Source organism: Molothrus ater, chromosome 1, assembly GCF_012460135.2.
Source record: "Molothrus ater isolate BHLD 08-10-18 breed brown headed cowbird chromosome 1, BPBGC_Mater_1.1, whole genome shotgun sequence".
NCBI lineage: Eukaryota > Metazoa > Chordata > Aves > Passeriformes > Icteridae > Molothrus > Molothrus ater.
This window is the reverse complement of record NC_050478.2, coordinates 152,318,015-152,340,646: the sequence shown is the minus strand read 5'-3', so window position 1 is coordinate 152,340,646 and position 22,632 is coordinate 152,318,015. Positions and strand designations below refer to the sequence as shown.

General features: G+C 51.1%; 6 protein-coding genes and 1 pseudogene across 6 annotated transcripts; all 7 read left to right on the top strand.

Annotated features, from left to right (window-relative positions):
* The first annotated feature begins 127 nt into the window (after positions 1 to 127).
* On the top strand, positions 128 to 723 carry LOC118701933 (feather beta keratin-like; annotated as a pseudogene).
* Positions 724 to 3,826: 3,103 nt separating this feature from the next.
* On the top strand, positions 3,827 to 4,135 carry LOC118683998 (feather beta keratin-like). The gene has a single exon (XM_036378645.1). It carries the CDS (start codon positions 3,827 to 3,829, stop codon positions 4,133 to 4,135), a length of 309 nt encoding a protein of 102 aa, XP_036234538.1.
* A 2,497-nt stretch (positions 4,136 to 6,632) lies between these two features.
* LOC118701887 (feather beta keratin-like) lies at positions 6,633 to 7,202 on the top strand. The gene is made up of 2 exons (XM_036406851.2): positions 6,633 to 6,673; positions 6,863 to 7,202. Exon 2 carries the CDS (start codon positions 6,894 to 6,896, stop codon positions 7,200 to 7,202), a length of 309 nt encoding a protein of 102 aa, XP_036262744.1. The 5' UTR covers positions 6,633 to 6,673; positions 6,863 to 6,893.
* A 2,405-nt stretch (positions 7,203 to 9,607) lies between these two features.
* On the top strand, positions 9,608 to 10,249 carry LOC118684081 (feather beta keratin-like). Its single transcript, XM_036378777.2, has 2 exons — positions 9,608 to 9,728; positions 9,918 to 10,249. The coding sequence occupies exons 1-2, from the start codon at positions 9,608 to 9,610 to the stop codon at positions 10,247 to 10,249; spliced, it is 453 nt and encodes a 150-aa protein (XP_036234670.2).
* Positions 10,250 to 12,886: 2,637 nt separating this feature from the next.
* Positions 12,887 to 13,530, top strand: LOC118684108 (feather beta keratin-like). Its single transcript, XM_036378819.2, has 2 exons — positions 12,887 to 13,007; positions 13,199 to 13,530. The coding sequence occupies exons 1-2, from the start codon at positions 12,887 to 12,889 to the stop codon at positions 13,528 to 13,530; spliced, it is 453 nt and encodes a 150-aa protein (XP_036234712.2).
* Positions 13,531 to 15,885: 2,355 nt separating this feature from the next.
* Positions 15,886 to 16,527, top strand: LOC118683961 (feather beta keratin-like). The gene is made up of 2 exons (XM_036378602.2): positions 15,886 to 16,006; positions 16,196 to 16,527. The coding sequence occupies exons 1-2, from the start codon at positions 15,886 to 15,888 to the stop codon at positions 16,525 to 16,527; spliced, it is 453 nt and encodes a 150-aa protein (XP_036234495.2).
* A 2,636-nt stretch (positions 16,528 to 19,163) lies between these two features.
* Positions 19,164 to 19,807, top strand: LOC118684130 (feather beta keratin-like). Its single transcript, XM_036378851.2, has 2 exons — positions 19,164 to 19,284; positions 19,476 to 19,807. Exons 1-2 carry the CDS (start codon positions 19,164 to 19,166, stop codon positions 19,805 to 19,807), a joined length of 453 nt encoding a protein of 150 aa, XP_036234744.2.
* The last annotated feature ends 2,825 nt before the right edge of the window (positions 19,808 to 22,632 follow it).

Sequence of the window (22,632 nt, the reverse complement as noted above, 5' to 3'; positions counted from 1 at the left end):
ATATGACATTGCAGAGTTGCGGGAAGGAAAACATTCCCCTCCTGAAGATTCACCAGGAGGGGCCAGCTAAAAACTGCAGGCTCCAAAATGCCTCAGGGTCAAGGGTAGTGCTTTCCACGCATCCAGGATGAGCATAAAAGCCAGTCCAGAGCCTCTCTCCCTCACACACTTCTCCTGACGCCTCTTGCTCCTGCTGACAACCAGGTGAGCCTCAAGCCTTGACCCTCCTGCTCCTGCACCCCTGACCCCTCTCTTTCAACATCCTCTGCCCCAGACTCTGCAGCCTTCATCCCTCCCCATGGCCCCACAACAGCCTCCTCACTCCCTCACCCTCCTGCACGAGCGCCCCTCACACCCCCACACCCCTGTCCTGCCTCACCCCCCTCTCTTCCAGGCACCCTCCACACCACACCCATGGCCTGCTACAACCGCTGCAGTCCCTGTGGACCCACCCCGCTGGCCAACAGCTGCAACGAGCCCTGTGCCCTGCAATGCCAGGATTCCCGCGTCATCATCGACCCTTCCCCTGTGCTGGTCACCCTGCCAGGACCCATCATGACCTCCTTCCCCCAGAACACCGCCGTCGGATCCACCTCCTCGGCTGCTCTGGGCACTGAGCTCAATGCCCAGGGACAGCCCATCTCTGGCGGATTTGGCTTTGGCCTTGGCTACGGCCTGGGAGGCCTGGGCTGCTATGGCAGAAGGGGCGGCTACATCTGCTAAGGGCCCTCAGCACCACCCCTGACACCACCAGCTCTGGGCGCTGCCAACAGCTCCTGCAAGCAAAGCACCTTGACTGATGGGAGTCAGCCTCGCACATCAGACCAGCTCTCCTCAATGTCTTCACCTTCCCTCATCGTTCTTTTGCCTCAATAAACTTCTCCTGCATCAAATCCTTACATGCCTTCTCTCCTTTTTGAATTCTGCCTCACGTGCTTACCCAGCACAGCGCCAGAAATGAACAGGCCATTGGAGTAGATGGAAAACGGCACAAGACATTTTTTTGGAAATATATCCCTACCTGTAACAACCAAGACTGGTACAGGAAAATAGGTTGAGGGGGGACCTTCCAAAACATGACACAAAGCCATCACTTGCTATACCAAAGGCTTTGACACATCAGTGCTCTCGGGTTCATCAATGATTCTGGTTAAGTCTCTCCATGCCAGCACACACTTGTACAAAGTCTCTTCCCAGCAGGAATCGCAAGCCTTGCCAGCAAAAAGGGGAAACTATTTCACATCCACTTAGGCACAAACTCTGGAGTGCAAGCGCTTCAACTCCCCTGTTCAAGTAGATTCAGCAAGAGCAGGATTCCCAGCACCATGGACAGTGCAGATTTGGATCACCCAGCCCAGAGACTCCACCGCCTCTTCCCCTCTGTGACCACCCACATAATGACAAATTCTTTTCTTCTTTGCCCAAGGAATTCCATCTCTTTTCCCTTTTGCCCTTGTGCCTCTGTCCTGGACATGCACACTGCTGGGAACAGCCAGGCTTCCTCATTTCTTTCCCTGCCAGCAAGAATTTGCACACACTGATAACACCCCCGTCAATCCCTGTCTCCTGGGAGTCCCAGCTTTCTCAGCCTCTCCTCTATGAAAGATCCTCCAGCCCCTTGAGAATCATTCTGGACCTAAATTTGACTTGCTTTACTGAGTCTGGATTTCTTCCAAGAATTTTCTGAAACCTATCTTGAACACTGGTGACACCTTACTGAACTGAGGCTTGATTGAGACCTTGTGGACCCTTTATTCTCCACCAGCACCACAGGATCAGGCCCTGCAAAGCTCCTACCCACCCAATCAGCCCCCAGCATGACCTGGGGCCCATTGCCATTCCTGCCCAGATGCAGAACTTCACATTTTCCACTCCTGAACCTCAGGAGAGGCCTTTAACCCCCAGTCTCCAGCTCCCTCTGACCGGTGGCACAACCAAGTGGTGCCTCAGCCACTCCATCAGCTGCCAACTTGCTGAGGGGACAACAGTCTCACTGCCCACATCCTTCTTGAGGAGCTTGGAGAGGGTTGGCCTCATGGATACAATTCTTAAACTACTTCCCTTGAGACCTTACTCCATCTGGAGTTTGGCCACTGATTAACAATCTCTGAGCCCAGTCCCTCAGCCACTCTCAGGCCACTCATGCTTTCTTAGCAAACACAGACATTCTGGGAGCATGGAATGGGAAGGAGCCTCAAGGGCTTCACAAAAGCCTGGAGTTCAACAGCACCCACAGCTCTCTCCTCATGCCCAGGCTGAGTCACTGCAACAGAGCAGACACACAGCTCAAACACCATTTTCTCATGGAAAACCTCCATGAGAAGTAGCTTCACCCCTTGGCACTTGACACAACCCAAGACCACAAAGCCCAGGCTCTCTTCTGTCCTGCTGCTATTCCACTTTGGCCTCTGCTGCATTGCACAGCAGCCACCAACACTTGTGGAGTCGGTTCAGCTGGAAAACATTTTGGACATATAATCTGGATGTTAACCAAGCAAAGCCAATGCCACCAATGTTTAAAAATTTCATTTGGTAAAAACCTAAATGTAAAATATCAAGTACAACCCTTCCTAACAGCATTGCCAAGGTCACCTCTTGGCCTGTTCCCAAATGACACAGCTCTAAGACATGTAAATCCCTCCTGGCATGCTGACTGCACCACTATCCTGGGAAGTCAGTGCCAGAGATGGAAAACAGAGTCCTGAAGGAATTTCCCCACTTCCAAACTCAACCTCCCTTTGGGCAACTTGACTCCATTCCCTCCTCTCCTATGGCCAGATAAAAGGAAGGCAAGACTAATGTAGAATTATTTCCATTCAGGTAACTCCAGAAGGCAACAAAGAAAACCTTTCTCTGAAAAACTGAACACCCCAGTTCAGTTCCCTAAACTTCTCCTCATTTGTCTTGTTCTCCTTATCCTTCACCACTTTCCCTTCTCTTGTGTAAGAGCCCAGCTCTGTGATCCCACAATGTGACCTTCCTGGGACCAGGTAAGATGAGTGCTACGGATGAAACAACACAAGGCTTTGGGGAGCTTGGGAGGCCATCCCTAAATCACAGGGATTTCTTTCCCATGTCCAAGAGGAAAGGAAAGACATGGAGACAGGCCTGCAGGCTTGCAGCCCAGGTGGGGAGGGAAAGAACATGATGAAACATCCAGATCTATCACACCTGCAAATCCCAGACCATCCTAACAGAGCTGGGAAGGAATGAAGCCAATCTTCACAAGACAGCCACAAACCACAGCACACCAGTGTTCTGGAGTGACTTCATGGATGACACCTCACTGCCCAAAGCTTTGCTCATGTTGTCAGCCCTCCCTGAAAAACAACATCATCACCAAACTTTAGGCTTTATTATTAGAATTTAAAAGCTGCCGTCAAGGTCACATTGACACAGACTCAAGAAGAGGACATAGAATTGGAGAAATGTGGGAAGGGAAACATTCCCCACCTCAGGACTCACCAGACTGGGTCAGCAAAGAGGTGCTGCCAGGAAAAAGCCTCAAGGCCATGGGACAAGGCTGTCCCGCCCCTCCAGAACCAGCATAAAAGCCAGCCCAGAGCCTCTCTCCCTCACACACTTCTCCTGAAGCCTTCTCCTCCTGCTCCTGCTGACAACCAGGTGAGTCTCAAGCTTCTCACCCTCCTGCTCCTGCACCCTTGGCCCCTCTCTTCCAGCACGCTCAGCCACAGCTTCAGCAGCCTTCACACCTACCCACAGCCCCACAACAGCCTCCTCACTCCCTCCTGCTCCTGCCCCTCAGACCCCCACACCCTTCTCGTACCTCATCCCATCTCTTCCAGGCACCCTCCACACCGCACCCATGGCCTGCAACAGCCTCTGCAGTCCCTGTGGACCCACCCCACTGGCCAACAGCTGCAACGAGCCCTGTGCCCTGCAATGCCAGGATTCCCGTGTCATCATCAACCCTTCCCCTGTGCTGGTCACCCTGCCAGGACCCATCATGACCTCCTTCCCCCAGAGCACCGCCGTCGGATCCACCTCCTCGGCTGCTCTGGGCACTGAGCTCAATGCCCAGGGACAGCCCATCTCTGGCGGATTTGGCTTTGGCCTTGGCTACGGCCTGGGAGGCCTGGGCTGCTATGGCAGAAGGGGTGGCTACATCTGCTAAGGGCCCTCAGCACCACCTCTGACACAGGAAATTGGACACAGAGCAACAGCTCCTGGGGGCAAAGCACCTCAGCTGACGGTTGCCCTACTTGCACCTCACATGGTCCCTTCCACTTGTTTCTTTTGCCTTTTCAGTCTTTTGCCTCAATAAAGTTTTCTTGCATCAAACCTGAGACAACTCTGCTTCTTTTTAAATTCCAACGCTCTCAAATTCTCAACCAGAATATTTCTGGGAATGAACAGGCCATAGGACTAGATGGAAAAGGGGAACAAAACATTCTTAGCAAATACCTCACCACCAAGAACCACCACAATTATTATGGGAAGCAGGGACTGGGGGGGATACTCCCTAAAACATGACACAAGCCCACTCCCTGATACACCAAAGCATTTGACAAAATCCTCTCCTGGGCATAAAACTGGAAGAGTCACTCTGTGCCAGCACACACTTCACAAATCTCTTCCCAGCAAGAATCTTGAATCCTCACCACAAAAAAAAAAAAAAACAAACAAAAAACACCAAAAAAAAACAAAACAAAAACCATCATTCACTTGGGCACAAACTCTAGAGTGCACGTGCTTCCACTCCACTGATCAAGCAGAGTCAAGCAACTGCAACATTTCCAGCACAATGGACAGATCAGTTTTGGATATACCAGGACAGACTCCATCACATCCTCCACTTTCCGACCACTCGAAGAATGAAAATTCTTTCCTTCTTTGCCTATGGAATTGCATCCATTTTCATTTGTGCCCTCACCCGTTCCCTTCACTGCTGAGAACAGCTGGGCTCCCTGCACCTCATTCCCTGCCATCAGATATTTACACACACTCATGACACCCCCATCCATCCTTGTCTCCTGGGAACCCCAGCTCTCTCATGTCTCCTCAGGATCTTGCTGGTCCTCCACTGCTCTTCTTTCACACTCCACTGCCCCCATCATTGCTGAGGATCTTGAGCAGGGTCAGCCTCATGGATACAACTCTTAACATCCTTCCCTTGAGACTTGACTCCATCTGGACTTCATGCCACTGATCCCCAGCCTCTGGGACCAGCCTCTCAGCCACTCTCAGGCCACACACTGCTTTCCCTGGCCACTTGGGCTTGTTCGGATGATATGGGAGTGTAGAATAGGAAGGAGAATCCAGGACTTCACAAAATGGTTGAGTTCAACAGCAGCCACAGCTCTCCCCTCATGCCCAGGCTGAGTCACTGGCACAGGGCAGACACAGAGCTCAGCCAAGCACCATTTCCTCAAGGGAAATCCTCCAAGAGAACTGGCCTCATCCATTGGCACTTGAAACACCTTAAGACCCCAAAGGCCTGGCTCACCCCTCCCCTGCTGCTGCTCCCATCTACACTCTCCTCCCTTGCACAGCTGCCCCCAACCCCCATGGAATCCCTTCAGCTGGAAAAGACACTTGACATTCGATCCAAATGTAAACCAAATCTGTTAATGCCACGAATCTCAGAAATGTTTAATTTGTAGAAGACCTAAATGTAAAACGGCATCAAGTCCAACCATTCCAACATCACTTCTAAGGCCACCATGAAACATCCCTAAAGTCCAAATCTCCATGGCTTCTAAATTCCTCCAGAAATGCTGACTAAACCACTGTCCTGGACAGCCATGGACATGGCTTGAAAATCCATCTTCCAAACTCAACCTCCCCTGGGGTAAGTTGACTCCATTCCCTCTTCTCTGATGGCTGGATAAAAGGGAGACAAGACTAATAAAAAATTATTTCCTTTTAGGTAACACCAGAAGGCAAAAGGGTCAACCTACTTCTGGAAATTGAACATCCCCAGTCCCCTCACCTGTTCCTCATGTTTCTCTTTCTTATCCATTTCTACTTTCCTTTCCCTTGTGTAAGAGCCCAGCTCTGTGACCCCACAGTGTGACCTTCCTGGGCCCAGGTAAGATGAGAGCTATGGATGAACCAACACAAGGCTTTGGGGAGCCTGGGAGGCCTCCCTAAATCACGGGAGCACTTGCCCATGTCAAACAGGAAAGGAAAGGCATAGAGACAGGCCTGCAGACATGGAGCCATGGCGGGGAGGGAGAGAACATGAGGAAAGAACCAGATCTGTAACCCCAAGCACACCTGCAAATCCCAGATCATCCTATTAGAGCTGGGAGGGAATAAGGGCCAACTTCACAAGAAAGCCACAAACCACAGCACACCAGTGTTGTGGAGTGACTTCACAGATGACACTTCACTGTCCAAAGCTTTGGTCATGTTGTCAGCCCTCCCTGAAAAAAAACATCATAATCAAATTTTGGTCTTCATTTAAAAGCTAACCGCAAATGTCAAATAGACATAGACTCAAGAACTGTACATGACACAGCAGAAATGTGGGAAGGAAAACATTCCCCACCTCATCATTCACCAGGCTAGGTAACCAGAGAGCTGGTGCCTGCAAAATGCCCCAAGGCCATGGGACAAGGCTGTCCCACCCCACCAGAAACGGCATAAAAGCCAGACCAGAGCCTCTCTCCCTCACACACTTCTCCTCACACATTCACCGCCTGCTCCTGCCCAAAACCAGGTAAGCCTCAAGCCCCTGACCCTCCTACTCCTGCAACCCTGGCCCATCTCTTGCAGCATGCTCTGCCCCAGCTTCAGCAGCCCTCATCCCCTCGAATAGCCCCACAACAGACTCCACACACACTTGCCCTCCTGCTTCACCAACCCTTACAACCCACACCCTTGCTGTGCATTACCCATCTCTTCCAGGCTCCCTCCACACCACACCCATGGCCTGCTACGACCGCTGCAGTCCCTGCGGACCCACCCCGCTGGCCAACAGCTGCAACGAGCCCTGTGCCCTGCAATGCCAGGATTCCCGCGTCATCATCAACCCTTCCCCTGTGCTGGTCACCCTGCCAGGACCCATCATGACCTCCTTCCCCCAGAACACCGCCGTCGGATCCACCTCCTCGGCTGCTCTGGGCACTGAGCTCAATGCCCAGGGACAGCCCATCTCTGGCGGATTTGGCTTTGGCCTTGGCTACGGCCTGGGAGGCCTGGGCTGCTATGGCAGAAGGGGCGGCTACATCTGCTAAGGGCCCTCAGCACCACCCCTGACACCACCAGCTCTGGCCGCTGCCAAAGCTCCTGCAAGCAAAGCACCTCTGCTGATGGCCACTCTACTTCTACCTCACTCTGGATCCCTTCAAGTTCTCACGCTTGCCTTTTAATTCTTTTCCCTCAATAAACTTTTCCTGAATCAAAGTCTCACATGTCTCCTCTTCTTTTTGAATTTCATAGCTCTCACACCCTCACCCATGGGCTCAATAGCAAAGGGGCACAACACCTTCCTAAACAAGTAGATACCCACCAGTAACAACGAAGATTGAAACAGGAAACATGTTGAATGCTGACCATCCAGAACATGACAAAATCACATGGCCTGCCATACCAACGGCATTGATACAACAATGCTCTCCTGCTGATTCCTCCAGCAAAATCTCTCCATGCCAGCATTCCCTTGACAAGACCCCCTCCCATCACAACTCTCAAACCACACAAACAATCACAATAACATCCATTCTCACAGAAACTCAGGAGGCGCTGCAAGCCCTTCCAGCCTCTCTCAAGAGGATCAAGTATGGCTCCCCAGAGAAGGATTTCCAGAACCATGGAGAGGTCAGGTTTTCATCTCCCTTAACAGACAAACTCCTGCACCTCTTCCACTCTGTGACCATCCTCACAATAAAAAAGCCTTGCCTGCTCAGCCCATGGAATTTCATCTCTTTTCACCTGTGCCATTGCTGACTTGGAACAACCCCCCATCCAGCCATGTCTCCTGGAAGTCCCAGCTTGCTCAGTCCTGCCTGAAAAATCCTTCCAGCCCTTTAAAGATCTTGGTGGCTCTACACTAAACAATGGCCTTCATTCACTGATTCTGTGGTCTTCCTCCCCTGGGGAGCCCAGAACTGTTCACACTTACTTACGTCAGTTTTGAGGATGTTGAACAGTTTTGGCCTCATGGATATGACTCTTGAGCTACTTCATTTGAAGTTTGACTTCAGCTTGACTTTCGATCACAAGGCTCCAGGTCATGTTGTTTCACTATTATCTAACTAGAGCAGTCCACCTCACTGACCCTTCACACCACCTGTACATCCTTGCATAGTCTGCAATGATGCAGTAGGAGACAGTGCCAAAGACATTGCTGAGGTGGAGATAAACACCAACCATGGCTCCCTCATCACCCACAGGAAGATTCTTTTTTTCTGTAGGCAACACAGAGGTCCCTAAGACAGGATTTTGCCCTCCATAATCAACTCTAACTGCCCCTAATCACCTTGTATGAGCTGAACTTGGAAATGCTTTGGAGGGGAAAAATTGTCCCATCCTTGTCTACAGGAACAAGCTCCCTGGAAATCCATGGGCAAGGTGGCAGGGAGTAAATGCATGGAAGGGGCAGGACCTGATGCCCAGCACAGCCACAAAGCCCAGCACAGCCTGACAGGGCTGTAAAGGAATGGGGTCCCTCTCTCAAATGCAGCCACAAACCAAAACACACCTGCTGTCCCATGGGTTGAACTCATTGCTGACATCTCGAGTTTCATAGGCTTTAGTGGTTTATTCTGGTTTCTCTGACAAGCACCTACCAAGCAAATCCTCCCAAACACCAACTCTCACTTTAAAGCTGCTGCCAAGGTCGGATGGACACAGTCACAGCAGCAGGATTTCACATTTGAGAGTTGCAGGAAGGAAAACAGTCCCCAGCTCATGACTCGTCAGGCCTGGCCAGGTAAAATTTATGTTATGATTTCCATTCAGGTACCTTGAGAGAGTAAAAAGGTCAACACAGTGGTTCTGAAAATTGAATGTATTCCGGTCCTTCAAGGGCTCCACAGACATCATCTTCTTATCCTTCACCAGTTTTCCTTTCCAGGTGTCACTCAGAGTCCAGCAGTAGGACCTCACAGCATGAACTAGCTGGGGCCAGCGGAGATGAGTGCTATGAATGAAAAAATCACAAGACATTGCAGGAGCTGAAAAGAGTTTCCAAACCACAAGGATTGCTTTCCCAGGCCCAACAGGAAAGACTTGATACATAAACAGGTGTAGAACTTTGGCAATGGGACAGAGAGTAAGAGAATGTGATGGAAAGGGACACGCATCACCCCCAGAAAAGCTGCAAAGCCCAGATGAATCTGACATTACTGTAGGGGAATGAGGACCCTCTCCACAAGACACCCACAAACCACAGCATGCCAGGGACATTGCGTGACTTCACTGTTGGCACCCCACTGTGCAAAGCTCACATCCATAGCCCTCAACAAAAGACATCATCATCAACACCCCTTGGTCTCTAATACTTGCATTTAAAAGCTGCTGACAAGGTCAGAAGGACATGGATTCAAAAGTAGGACATGACACTGCAGAGTTGAGGGATGGAAAACACTCCCCACCTCAGGACTCACCACTGAGGCAACCAGGAACTGTGGCCTGCAAAATGCCTCAAGGCCATAGGACAAGGCTGTCCCACCCCTCCAGAACCAGCATAAAAGCCGGCCCAGAGCCTCTCTCCCACACACACTTCTCCTCAAGCCTTCTCCTCCTGCTCCTGCCAACAACCAGGTGAGCTTCTAGCCCTGAACAACCAGCTCCTGCACCCCTGGCCCCTCTCGTCTAGCACGCTCAGCGCCAGCCTCAGCAGCTCTTACACCTCCCCACAGACCCACAACAGCCTCCTCACTCCCTAATGGGGGCAACACTTTGCTTCCTGCAATCCCACACCACTACCCTGTCTCACCCCTCTTTTCCAGGCACCCTCCACACCGCACCCATGGCCTGCAACAACATCTGCAGTCCCTGTGGACCCACCCCGCTGGCCAACAGCTGCAACGAGCCCTGTGCCCTGCAATGCCAGGATTCCCGCGTCATCATCAACCCTTCCCCTGTGCTGGTCACCCTGCCAGGACCCATCATGACCTCCTTCCCCCAGAGCACCGCCGTCGGATCCACCTCCTCGGCTGCTCTGGGCACTGAGCTCAATGCCCAGGGACAGCCCATCTCTGGCGGATTTGGCTTTGGCCTTGGCTACGGCCTGGGAGGCCTGGGCTGCTATGGCAGAAGGGGCGGCTACATCTGCTAAGGGCCCTCAGCACCACCCCCTGACACCACCAGCTCTGGCCTCTGTCAACAGCCCCTGCAAGCAAAGCACCTCGGCGGATGGTCTCTCTACTTCCACCTCACACCTGATTCCTCCAGCTTCTTCTTTCTGGTCGTTCTTTCACTTCAATAAAGTTTACTTGCATCACAAATGGAGTTGCTTGCTGTTCTTTTTGAATTCTAATGGTCTCACATCCTTGCCCTGTGCAATGCCAGCACTCAACCCTTATGTGGGATGCAAAGAGAGCAAAGAACATTTCTTACCAAATATGTCCCCACCAAAAACAACCAACGCTGACATGGGAAACAGGGGAGAGGGGAAACCTTCCAGAACATGACACAAGGCCATCATCTCATCTGCCAAAAGCTTTGACAAAACAGTTGTCTCCTGGGCACTGCTCTGCCACAGTTACTCTATGCCAGCATACACTTGAAAAACTCCCTTCACACCAGCACTCAAGTCCTCCCCGTGAACAGAGGAACAAGAGCATCCACTTGGGCAGGAAATCTCGAGAGCAAGTGCTTCCATTACCTATGCTCAAGCAGACCTGGCAGGAGCAGGATTGCCACGATTATGGCCAGTTCAGTTTTGGACCTCCAAGAAGAGGGACCCCATTCTCTCTTACAACCTGGGATCATCCAAACACACTGAAAAACTCTTCCTTTCTTTGCCCATGCTATTCACTTTATTTTCAAATGTGCCTGTGCCTTCTCTTCCTTCACATGTGCAGTGCTGAGAACAGCTGGGCTCCCACACACTTGGTTCACCACCCACCAGCCTTGTCTCCTCAGAGTCTCAGCTCTCTCAGACTGTCCTCGAGCAAAGATCCACCAGCCCCTTTAAGTGTCTGGTGGCCCTCAACTGGTCTTTGTCCACTACCCCCTTGTGCTTCTTCACATCTCAAGGCCAGAACTGTCCACATCACTGCACATGAGATCTCACCAGTGCTCTAAAGAGAGGAAGGGCCACCTCTCACAATTTCATGGCAACAATTTCCTGAAATCTCTCTTGTACACAGGTGACCCACCACTGAAAGTAATGCCCCACCACAACCGATTGAGCACTCTGTTCTTGATCAGCACCACAGGGTCCTGCTCACAAAAGCCACTTCTCAGACTCTCAGTCCACAGCATTATCCCAGGCCCAGTGCAATTCCTATCCAGTTGCAGAACTTGACATTTCTCTTGTTTGAACGTTGGGAGGTTCCTTTAAACCCTTAGTCTTGAGGACCTTCTGAATGGTGGAACCGAAAAGTGGTGATCTAGACACTCCATCACCTGCCAGCTCGCTGAAGGGGCAACACTCCCACTGCTGACATGGAATGGAAGAGTCCAGGCACTCACATCTGGCACAGAGGCAAAGCCCAGACCAGCTTGACACACCTGGGATACTTTGGGGCCCCTCTTCACAAGACACCCAAAACACAAAATCAGGAGTTCTACAGGCTGACCTCACTGATGACTCCACACCTCTCCAAATCTTGGTCTCGTCTGCAGTCCTCTTTAACACACACCATCAACACCAGCCTTTGGACTCAAATACTCACACTTTAAAGGAGGAATGACCACAATGGAAGGGGCAGCTCCTCATGCACAGCACAGTGGCAAAGCCAAAACCAGCCTGACATGGCTGCACTAGAATCGGGCCCCTCTTCACAACACACCCACAAAGCAACCTATATGAGTGCCACAGAATGACCTCACTATAGACAGAATGACGCCCATATAATTCCAAGGCATTTGTTGTATATTTTGGTTATTCAGATGCACATATTCAAAGCAAATCCTCCCAAATACACACTCTCACTTAAAACCTGACACCAAGTTCAGATGGAAACGGCCTCAGGAGCAGGACATGACACTGACAGATTGTGGGAAGAAAAACATTCCTCACATCACAACGCACAAATCTATGACACACAAAACTGAAGTTAGAACTTCTGTTCAAGTACCTCTAGAGTGGAATAGGGTCAACCAATTTTTTTGAAAAATAAATGTCCACATTTCCTTCAACTGAACATCAAGTCTTTCTATATCCTTCAAACATTTTTCTTTCCATGTTTCTCCCAGAGCCCCGTGACGGGACCCCAAAGTGTGACCGTGCTGGGCCTAGCTGAGACGAGCACTACGGATGAAACCACACAAGACATTGGACAGCAGGGAAGGTGTCACAGGGATTGTTCTTCCATATCCAGTAAGAAAGGCCTGGCATATACACAGGTTTAGAATGTCAGAAATGGGACAGGGAGGGAGAGAATGTGATGCAAGGGGACACCCTACATCTCCAGAACAGCTGCAAAGCCCAGATGAGCCTGACATGGCTGTGGGGGAATGAGGACCCTCTCCACAAGACACCCACAAACCACAGCACGCCAGGGACATTGCGTGACTTCACTGTTGACACCCCACTGTCCAAAGCTCTGGTCATGACCACATCCTGCCAAAAAAACATCTTCATCAACAGCCCTTGGTCTCTAATACCTGCATTTAAAACCTGCTGACAAGGTCAGATGGACATAGATGCAAAAGGAGAACATGACACTGCAGAGGTGGGGGATGGAAAACATTCCCCACCTCAGGACTCACCACGCTGAGACAAGCAGGAACTGTGGCCTGCAAAATGCCCCAAGGCCATAGGACAAGGATGTCCCACCCCTCCAGAACCAGCATAAAAGCCAGCCCAGAGCCTCTCTCCCTCACACACTTCTCCTCAAGTCTTCTCCTCCTGCTCCTGCCCAACAACAAGGTAAGCCTCAAGCCCTGATCCTCCTGCTCCTGCACCCCTGAACCCTCTCTTCCAGCATGCTCAGATCCAGCCTCAGCAGTCCTCATGCCTCCCGACAGCCCCACTAGAGCCTCCACAATACCTCACTCTCCTGCATCACTGCCCCACGCACATCCACACCCCAGTCTAACCTCATCCCATCTCTTCCAGGCACCCTCCACACCACACCCATGGCCTGCAACAGCCGCTGCAGTCCCTGCGGACCCACCCCGCTGGCCAACAGCTGCAACGAGCCCTGTGCCCTGCAATGCCAGGATTCCCGCGTCATCATCAACCCTTCCCCTGTGCTGGTCACCCTGCCAGGACCCATCATGACCTCCTTCCCCCAGAACACCGCCGTCGGATCCACCTCCTCGGCTGCTCTGGGCACTGAGCTCAATGCCCAGGGACAGCCCATCTCTGGCGGATTTGGCTTTGGCCTTGGCTACGGCCTGGGAGGCCTGGGCTGCTATGGCAGAAGGGGCGGCTACATCTGCTAAGGGCCCTCAGCACCACCCCTGACTCCTCCAGCTCTGGGCGCTGCCAACAGCTCCTGCAAGCAAAGCACCTCCGCTGATGGTCTCTCTACTTCCATCTCATATCTGATTCCTCCAGCTTCTTCCTTCTCAGCATTCTTTCACTTAATAAAGTTTACTTGCATCACAAATGGAGTTGCTTGCTGTTCTTTTTGAATTCTAATGGTCTGACATCCTCACCCTGTGCAATACCAGCCCTCAACCATTATGTGGGATGGAAAGGGAGCAAAGAACATTTCTTACCAAATATGTCCCCACCAAAAACAACCAATGCTGAAATGGGAAACAGGGGAGAGGGGAGACCTTCCAGAACATGACACAAAGCCATCCCCTCATCTACCAACGGCTTGGACACAACAATTCTCTCCTGGGCACTGCACTGACAAAATCACACTATGCCAGCATACACTTGAAAAATTCTCTTCCCAGCAGCACTCTTGAGTCCTGCCCGGGAACAGAGAAAAAACATCATGCACTTGTGCAGGAACTCCACAGTGCAAATGCTTCCATCCCCCTTCCTCCACCAGACTCAGGAGAGGCAGGATTTCCAGGATTATGTCCAGTCCAGTTTTGGACCTCCAAGATGAGGGAACCCATTGTCTCTTATACTCCATGACCATCCATACAAACTGAAAAATTCTTGCTTCCTTTGCCCATGCTATTCAATTTATTTTCACTTGTGCGCCTGCCTTCTCTTCCTTCATGTCTGCAATGCTGACAACAGCTGGGCTCCCACACACTGGTGACCCTGATTGTCCAGCCTTGTCTCCTGAGAATCCCAGCTCTCTTAGTGCGTTTTCTAGCAAGGATCCTCCAGGCCCTTAAATTTCCGGTGGCCCTAAACTGGCCTTTGTTCACTTTCCCCGTGTACTTCACATCTTGAGGCCAGAACTGTAAACACCACCCCACATGGGAACTCTCCAGCGCTCTAAAGAGAGGAAGGGCCACCTCTCATGACTTCATGGCAACAATTTTCTGAAATCTGTCTTGGACACAGATGACACGGACAGAAGTAATGCCCCACTGCAATCTCCTGGTCTACCTGTTCTCGATCATCACCAACAGGGTCCTGCTCAGGAAAGCCACTTTTCAGACTATTTGCCCACTGAATTATTCAGGGCCTAGAGCAATTCCTGTCCAGAGAGAGAACTTCTCATTTCCCCTGCTTTACCTTTGGGAGATTCCTTGAACCCTCAGTCTCCTGCTCTCTTGCGTGGAACAGCCAAGTGGTGCCTCAGACACTCCACAATCTGCCAGCTCACTAGGGAGGCAACCCAACTAAACAACTGCCCACATGGAAGAGAAGATTACAGGTGCACACATCTGGCACAGAGGCAAAGCCCAGACCAGCCTGACTGACTTGGGATACTTTGGGGCCCCTCTTCACAACACAAACAAAAACCCAAAATCAGGAGTTCTACAGGCTGACCTCACTGATGACTCCACACTTCTCTAAACTCAGGTCATGTATTCAGTCCCCTTTGACACACACCATCAACACCAGCCTTTGGTCTCAAATACTCACACTTTAAAGGAGGAATGACCACAAAGGAAGGGGCAGCTCTTCAGGCACAGCACAGCTGCAAAGCCAAAACCAGCCTGACATGACTGTGGTGGAATTGGGCCCCTCTTCACAACACACCCACAAAGAAACCGATACGAGTGCCACAGAATTACCTCACTAATGACACCCATATAATTCCAAGGCATTTGTTGTATATTTTGGTTATTCAGACACATATTCAAAGCAAATCCTCCCAAATACCAACTCTCACTTAAAAGCTGACACCAAGTTCAGATGGAAACGGCATCAGGAGCAGGACATGACACTGAAAATCACAAGACATTGCAGGAGCTGAAAAGAGTCTCCAAACCAAAAGGATTGCCTTCCCATGCCCAACAGGAAAGACTTGATACATAAACAGGTGTAGAACTTTGGCAATGGGACAGAGAGTAAGAGAATGTGATGGAAAGGGACACGCATCACCCCCAGAAAAGCTGCAAAGCCCAGATGAATCTGACATTACTGTAGGGGAATGAGGACCCTCTCCACAAGACACCCACAAACCAAAGCACACATGAGACATTGCGTGACTTCACTGTTGGCACCCCACTGTGCAAAGCTCACATCCATAGCCCTCAACAAAAGACATCATCATCAACACCCCTTGGTCTCTAATACCTGCATTTAAAAGCTGCTGACAAGGTCAGAAGGACATGGATTCAAAAGTAGGACATGACACTGCAGAGTTGAGGGATGGAAAACACTCCCCACCTCAGGACTCACCACTGAGGCAACCAGGAACTGTGGCCTGCAAAATGCCTCAAGGCCATAGGACAAGGCTGTCCCACCCCTCCAGAACCAGCATAAAAGCCGGCCCAGAGCCTCTCTCCCACACACACTTCTCCTCAAGCCTTCTCCTCCTGCTCCTGCCAACAACCAGGTGAGCTTCTAGCCCTGAACAACCAGCTCCTGCACCCCTGGCCCTTCTCTTCAAGCACGCTCAGCGCCAGCCTCAGCAGCTCTTACACCTCCCCACAGACCCACAACAGCCTCCTCACTCCCTAATGGGGGCAACACTTTGCTTCCTGCAATCCCACGCCACTACCCTGTCTCACCCCTCTTTTCCAGGCACCCTCCACACCGCACCCATGGCCTGCAACAACATCTGCAGTCCCTGCGGACCCACCCCGCTGGCCAACAGCTGCAACGAGCCCTGTGCCCTGCAATGCCAGGATTCCCGCGTCATCATCAACCCTTCCCCTGTGCTGGTCACCCTGCCAGGACCCATCATGACCTCCTTCCCCCAGAACACCGCCGTCGGATCCACCTCCTCGGCTGCTCTGGGCACTGAGCTCAATGCCCAGGGACAGCCCATCTCTGGCGGATTTGGCTTTGGCCTTGGCTACGGCCTGGGAGGCCTGGGCTGCTATGGCAGAAGGGGTGGCTACATCTGCTAAGGGCCCTCAGCACCACCCCCTGACACCACCAGCTCTGGCCTCTGTCAACAGCCCCTGCAAGCAAAGCACCTCGGCGGATGGTCTCTCTACTTCCACCTCACACCTGATTCCTCCAGCTTCTTCTTTCTGGTCGTTCTTTCACTTCAATAAAGTTTACTTGCATCACAAATGGAGTTGCTTGCTGTTCTTTTTGAATTCTAATGGTCTCACATCCTTGCCCTGTGCAATGCCAGCACTCAACCCTTATGTGGGATGCAAAGAGAGCAAAGAACATTTCTTACCAAATATGTCCCCACCAAAAACAACCAACGCTGACATGGGAAACAGGGGAGAGGGGAAACCTTCCAGAACATGACACAAGGCCATCATCTCATCTGCCAAAAGCTTTGACAAAACAGTTGTCTCCTGGGCACTGCTCTGCCACAGTTACTCTATGCCAGCATACACTTGAAAAACTCCCTTCACACCAGCACTCAAGTCCTCCCCGTGAACAGAGGAACAAGAGCATCCACTTGGGCAGGAAATCTCGAGAGCAAGTGCTTCCATTACCTATGCTCAAGCAGACCTGGCAGGAGCAGGATTGCCACGATTATGGCCAGTTCAGTTTTGGACCTCCAAGAAGAGGGACCCCATTCTCTCTTACAACCTGGGATCATCCAAACACACTGAAAAACTCTTCCTTTCTTTGCCCATGCTATTCACTTTATTTTCAAATGTGCCTGTGCCTTCTCTTCCTTCACATGTGCAGTGCTGAGAACAGCTGGGCTCCCACACACTTGGTTCACCACCCACCAGCCTTGTCTCCTCAGAGTCTCAGCTCTCTCAGACTGTCCTCGAGCAAAGATCCACCAGCCCCTTAAGTGTCTGGTGGCCCTCAACAGGTCTTTGTCCACTACCCCCTTGTGCTTCTTCACATCTCAAGGCCAGAACTGTCCACATCACTGCACATGAGATCTCACCAGTGCTCTAAAGAGAGGAAGGGCCACCTCTCACAATTTCATGGCAACAATTTCCTGAAATCTCTCTTGTACACAGGTGACCCACCACTGAAAGTAATGCCCCACCACAACCGATTGAGCACTCTGTTCTTGATCAGCACCACAGGGTCCTGCTCACAAAAGCCACTTCTCAGACTCTCAGTCCACAGCATTATCCCAGGCCCAGTGCAATTCCTATCCAGTTGCAGAACTTGACATTTCTCTTGTTTGAACGTTGGGAGGTTCCTTTAAACCCTTAGTCTTGAGGACCTTCTGAATGGTGGAACCGAAAAGTGGTGATCTAGACACTCCATCACCTGCCAGCTCGCTGAAGGGGCAACACTCCCACTGCTGACATGGAATGGAAGAGTCCAGGCACTCACATCTGGCACAGAGGCAAAGCCCAGACCAGCTTGACACACCTGGGATACTTTGGGGCCCCTCTTCACAAGACACCCAAAACACAAAATCAGGAGTTCTACAGGCTGACCTCACTGATGACTCCACACCTCTCCAAATCTTGGTCTCGTCTGCAGTCCTCTTTAACACACACCATCAACACCAGCCTTTGGTCTCAAATACTCACACTTTAAAGGAGGAATGACCACAATGGAAGGGGCAGCTCCTCATGCACAGCACAGTGGCAAAGCCAAAACCAGCCTGACATGGCTGCACTAGAATCGGGCCCCTCTTCACAACACACCCACAAAGCAACCTATATGAGTGCCACAGAATGACCTCACTATAGACAGAATGACGCCCATATAATTCCAAGGCATTTGTTGTATATTTTGGTTATTCAGATGCACATATTCAAAGCAAATCCTCCCAAATACACACTCTCACTTAAAACCTGACACCAAGTTCAGATGGAAACGGCCTCAGGAGCAGGACATGACACTGACAGATTGTGGGAAGAAAAACATTCCTCACATCACAACGCACAAATCTATGACACACAAAACTGAAGTTAGAACTTCTGTTCAAGTACCTCTAGAGTGGAATAGGGCCAACCAATTTTTTTGAAAAATAAATGTCCACATTTCCTTCAACTGAACATCAAGTCTTTCTATATCCTTCAAACATTTTTCTTTCCATGTTTCTCCCAGAGCCCCGTGACGGGACCCCAAAGTGTGACCGTGCTGGGCCTAGCTGAGACGAGCACTACGGATGAAACCACACAAGACATTGGACAGCAGGGAAGGTGTCACAGGGATTGTTCTTCCATATCCAGCAAGAAAGGCCTGGCATATACACAGGTTTAGAATGTCAGAAATGGGACAGGGAGGGAGAGAATGTGATGCAAGGGGACACCCTACATCTCCAGAACAGCTGCAAAGCCCAGATGAGCCTGACATGGCTGTGGGGGAATGAGGACCCTCTCCACAAGACACCCACAAACCACAGCACGCCAGGGACATTGCGTGACTTCACTGTTGACACCCCACTGTCCAAAGCTCTGGTCATGACCACATCCTGCCAAAAAAACATCTTCATCAACAGCCCTTGGTCTCTAATACCTGCATTTAAAACCTGCTGACAAGGTCAGATGGACATAGATGCAAAAGGAGAACATGACACTGCAGAGGTGGGGGATGGAAAACATTCCCCACCTCAGGACTCACCACGCTGAGACAAGCAGGAACTGTGGCCTGCAAAATGCCCCAAGGCCATAGGACAAGGATGTCCCACCCCTCCAGAACCAGCATAAAAGCCAGCCCAGAGCCTCTCTCCCTCACACACTTCTCCTCAAGTCTTCTCCTCCTGCTCCTGCCCAACAACAAGGTAAGCCTCAAGCCCTGATCCTCCTGCTCCTGCACCCCTGAACCCTCTCTTCCAGCATGCTCAGATCCAGCCTCAGCAGTCCTCATGCCTCCCGACAGCCCCACTAGAGCCTCCACAATACCTCACTCTCCTGCATCACTGCCCCACGCACATCCACACCCCAGTCTAACCTCATCCCATCTCTTCCAGGCACCCTCCACACCACACCCATGGCCTGCAACAGCCGCTGCAGTCCCTGCGGACCCACCCCGCTGGCCAACAGCTGCAACGAGCCCTGTGCCCTGCAATGCCAGGATTCCCGCGTCATCATCAACCCTTCCCCTGTGCTGGTCACCCTGCCAGGACCCATCATGACCTCCTTCCCCCAGAACACCGCCGTCGGATCCACCTCCTCGGCTGCTCTGGGCACTGAGCTCAATGCCCAGGGACAGCCCATCTCTGGCGGATTTGGCTTTGGCCTTGGCTACGGCCTGGGAGGCCTGGGCTGCTATGGCAGAAGGGGTGGCTACATCTGCTAAGGGCCCTCAGCACCACCCCTGACTCCTCCAGCTCTGGGCGCTGCCAACAGCTCCTGCAAGCAAAGCACCTCCGCTGATGGTCTCTCTACTTCCATCTCATATCTGATTCCTCCAGCTTCTTCCTTCTCAGCATTCTTTCACTTAATAAAGTTTACTTGCATCACAAATGGAGTTGCTTGCTGTTCTTTTTGAATTCTAATGGTCTGACATCCTCACCCTGTGCAATACCAGCCCTCAACCATTATGTGGGATGGAAAGGGAGCAAAGAACATTTCTTACCAAATATGTCCCCACCAAAAACAACCAATGCTGAAATGGGAAACAGGGGAGAGGGGAGACCTTCCAGAACATGACACAAAGCCATCCCCTCATCTACCAACGGCTTGGACACAACAATTCTCTCCTGGGCACTGCGCTGACAAAATCACACTATGCCAGCAGACACTTGAAAAATTCTCTTCCCAGCAGCACTCTTGAGTCCTGTCCGGGAACAGAGAAAAAACATCATGCACTTGTGCAGGAACTCCACAGTGCAAATGCTTCCATCCCCCTTCCTCCACCAGACTCAGGAGAGGCAGGATTTCCAGGATTATGTCCAGTTCAGTTTTGGACCTCCAAGATGAGGGAACCCATTGTCTCTTATACTCCATGACCATCCATACAAACTGAAAAATTCTTGCTTCCTTTGCCCATGCTATTCAATTTATTTTCACTTGTGCGCCTGCCTTCTCTTCCTTCATGTCTGCAATGCTGACAACAGCTGGGCTCCCACACACTGGTGACCCTGATTGTCCAGCCTTGTCTCCTGAGAATCCCAGCTCTCTTAGTGCGTTTTCTAGCAAGGATCCTCCAGGCCCTTAAATTTCCGGTGGCCCTAAACTGGCCTTTGTTCACTTTCCCCGTGTACTTCACATCTTGAGGCCAGAACTGTCCACACCACCCCACATGGGAACTCTCCAGCGCTCTAAAGAGAGGAAGGGCCACCTCTCATGACTTCATGGCAACAATTTTCTGAAATCTGTCTTGGACACAGATGACACGGACAGAAGTAATGCCCCACTGCAATCTCCTGGTCTACCTGTTCTCGATCATCACCAACAGGGTCCTGCTCAGGAAAGCCACTTTTCAGACTATTTGCCCACTGAATTATTCAGGGCCTAGAGCAATTCCTGTCCAGAGAGAGAACTTCTCATTTCCCTTGCTTTACCTTTGGGAGATTCCTTGAACCCTCAGTCTCCTGCTCTCTTGCGTGGAACAGCCAAGTGGTGCCTCAGACACTCCACAATCTGCCAGCTCACTAGGGAGGCAACCCAACTAAACAACTGCCCACATGGAAGAGAAGATTACAGGTGCACACATCTGGCACAGAGGCAAAGCCCAGACCAGCTTGACACACCTGGGATACTTTGGGGCCCCTCTTCACAACACAAACAAAAACCCAAAATCAGGAGTTCTACAGGCTGACCTCACTGATGACTCCACACTTCTCTAAACTCAGGTCATGTATTCAGTCCCCTTTGACACACACCATCAACACCAGCCTTTGGTCTCAAATACTCACACTTTAAAGGAGGAATGACCACAATGGAAGGGGCAGCTCTTCAGGCACAGCACAGCTGCAAAGCCCAAACCAGCCTGACATGGCTGCGGTGGAATTGGGCCCCTCTTCACAACACACCCACAAAGAAACCGATACGAGTGCCACAGAATTACCTCACTAATGACACCCATACAATTCCAAGGCATTTGTTGTATATTTTGGTTATTCAGACACACATATTCAAAGCAAATCCTCCCAAATACACACTCTCACTTAAAAGCTGACACCAAGTTCAGATGGAAACGGCCTCAGGAGCAGGACATGACACTGAAGGATTGTGGAAGAAAAACATTCTTCACATCACCATGCACAAATCTATGACACACAAAACTGAAGTTAAAACTTCTGTTCAAGTACCTCTAGAGTGGAATAGGGTCAACCAATTCTTTTTGAAAAATAAATGTCCACATTTCCTTCAACTGAACATCAAGTCTTTCTGTATCCTTCAAACAGTTTTCTTTCCATGTTTCTCTCAGAGCCCCATAATGGGAGCCCCACAGTGCAACCGTGCTGGGCCTAGCTGAGACGAGCACTACGGATGAAACCACACAAGACATTGGACAGCAGTGGCGGTGTCACAGGGATTGTTCTCCCATATCCAGCAGGAAAGGCCTGGCATATACACAGGTTTAGAATGTCAGAAATGGGACAGGGAGGTAGAGAACGTGACCAAAGGGGAGACCCATCATCTCCAGAAGAGCCGCAAAGCCCAGATGAGCCTGACGTGGCTGTGAGGGAATGAGGACCCTCTCCAAAAGACACCCAAAGACCACAGCATAACTGGGACATTGGGTGACTTCACTGTGGACACCCCACAGTCCCAAGCTCTGATCACGTCCACATCCTGCCAAAAAAACATCTTCATCAACAGCCCTTGGTTTCTAATACTTGCATTTAAAGCTGCTGACAAGGTCAGATGGAGATGGAATCAAAAGCAGAACATGACACTGCAGAGCTGCACAAAAGAAAACACTCCACACCTCAGGCCTCACCATGCTGAGTCAACCAGGAATTGTGGCCTGCAAAATGCCCCAAGGCCATAGCACAAAGCTGTCCCACCTCTCCAGGACCAGCATAAAAGCCAGCCCAGAGCCTCTCTCCCTCACACACTTCTCCTCAAGCCTTCTCCTCCTGCTCCTGCTGACAACCAGGTGAGCTTCAATCCCTGACCTTCCTTCGCCTGCACTCGTGGCTGCTCTCTTCCAGCACGCTCAGCGCAAACATC

Excerpts from the sequence above, each read along its gene's own strand:
- LOC118683998 (XM_036378645.1), top strand. The coding sequence starts at position 3,827 with ATGGCCTGCAACAGCCTCTGCAGTCCCTGTGGACCCACCCCACTGGCC.
- LOC118701887 (XM_036406851.2), top strand. The coding sequence starts at position 6,894 with ATGGCCTGCTACGACCGCTGCAGTCCCTGCGGACCCACCCCGCTGGCC.
- LOC118684081 (XM_036378777.2), top strand. The coding sequence starts at position 9,608 with ATGCCTCAAGGCCATAGGACAAGGCTGTCCCACCCCTCCAGAACCAGC. Across the intron at positions 9,729-9,917 it reads CCTCCTGCTCCTGCCAACAA|CAGGCACCCTCCACACCGCA; the intron begins CCAGGTGAGCTT and ends ACCCCTCTTTTC.
- LOC118684108 (XM_036378819.2), top strand. The coding sequence starts at position 12,887 with ATGCCCCAAGGCCATAGGACAAGGATGTCCCACCCCTCCAGAACCAGC. Across the intron at positions 13,008-13,198 it reads CCTCCTGCTCCTGCCCAACA|CAGGCACCCTCCACACCACA; the intron begins ACAAGGTAAGCC and ends TCCCATCTCTTC.
- LOC118683961 (XM_036378602.2), top strand. The coding sequence starts at position 15,886 with ATGCCTCAAGGCCATAGGACAAGGCTGTCCCACCCCTCCAGAACCAGC. Across the intron at positions 16,007-16,195 it reads CCTCCTGCTCCTGCCAACAA|CAGGCACCCTCCACACCGCA; the intron begins CCAGGTGAGCTT and ends ACCCCTCTTTTC.
- LOC118684130 (XM_036378851.2), top strand. The coding sequence starts at position 19,164 with ATGCCCCAAGGCCATAGGACAAGGATGTCCCACCCCTCCAGAACCAGC. Across the intron at positions 19,285-19,475 it reads CCTCCTGCTCCTGCCCAACA|CAGGCACCCTCCACACCACA; the intron begins ACAAGGTAAGCC and ends TCCCATCTCTTC.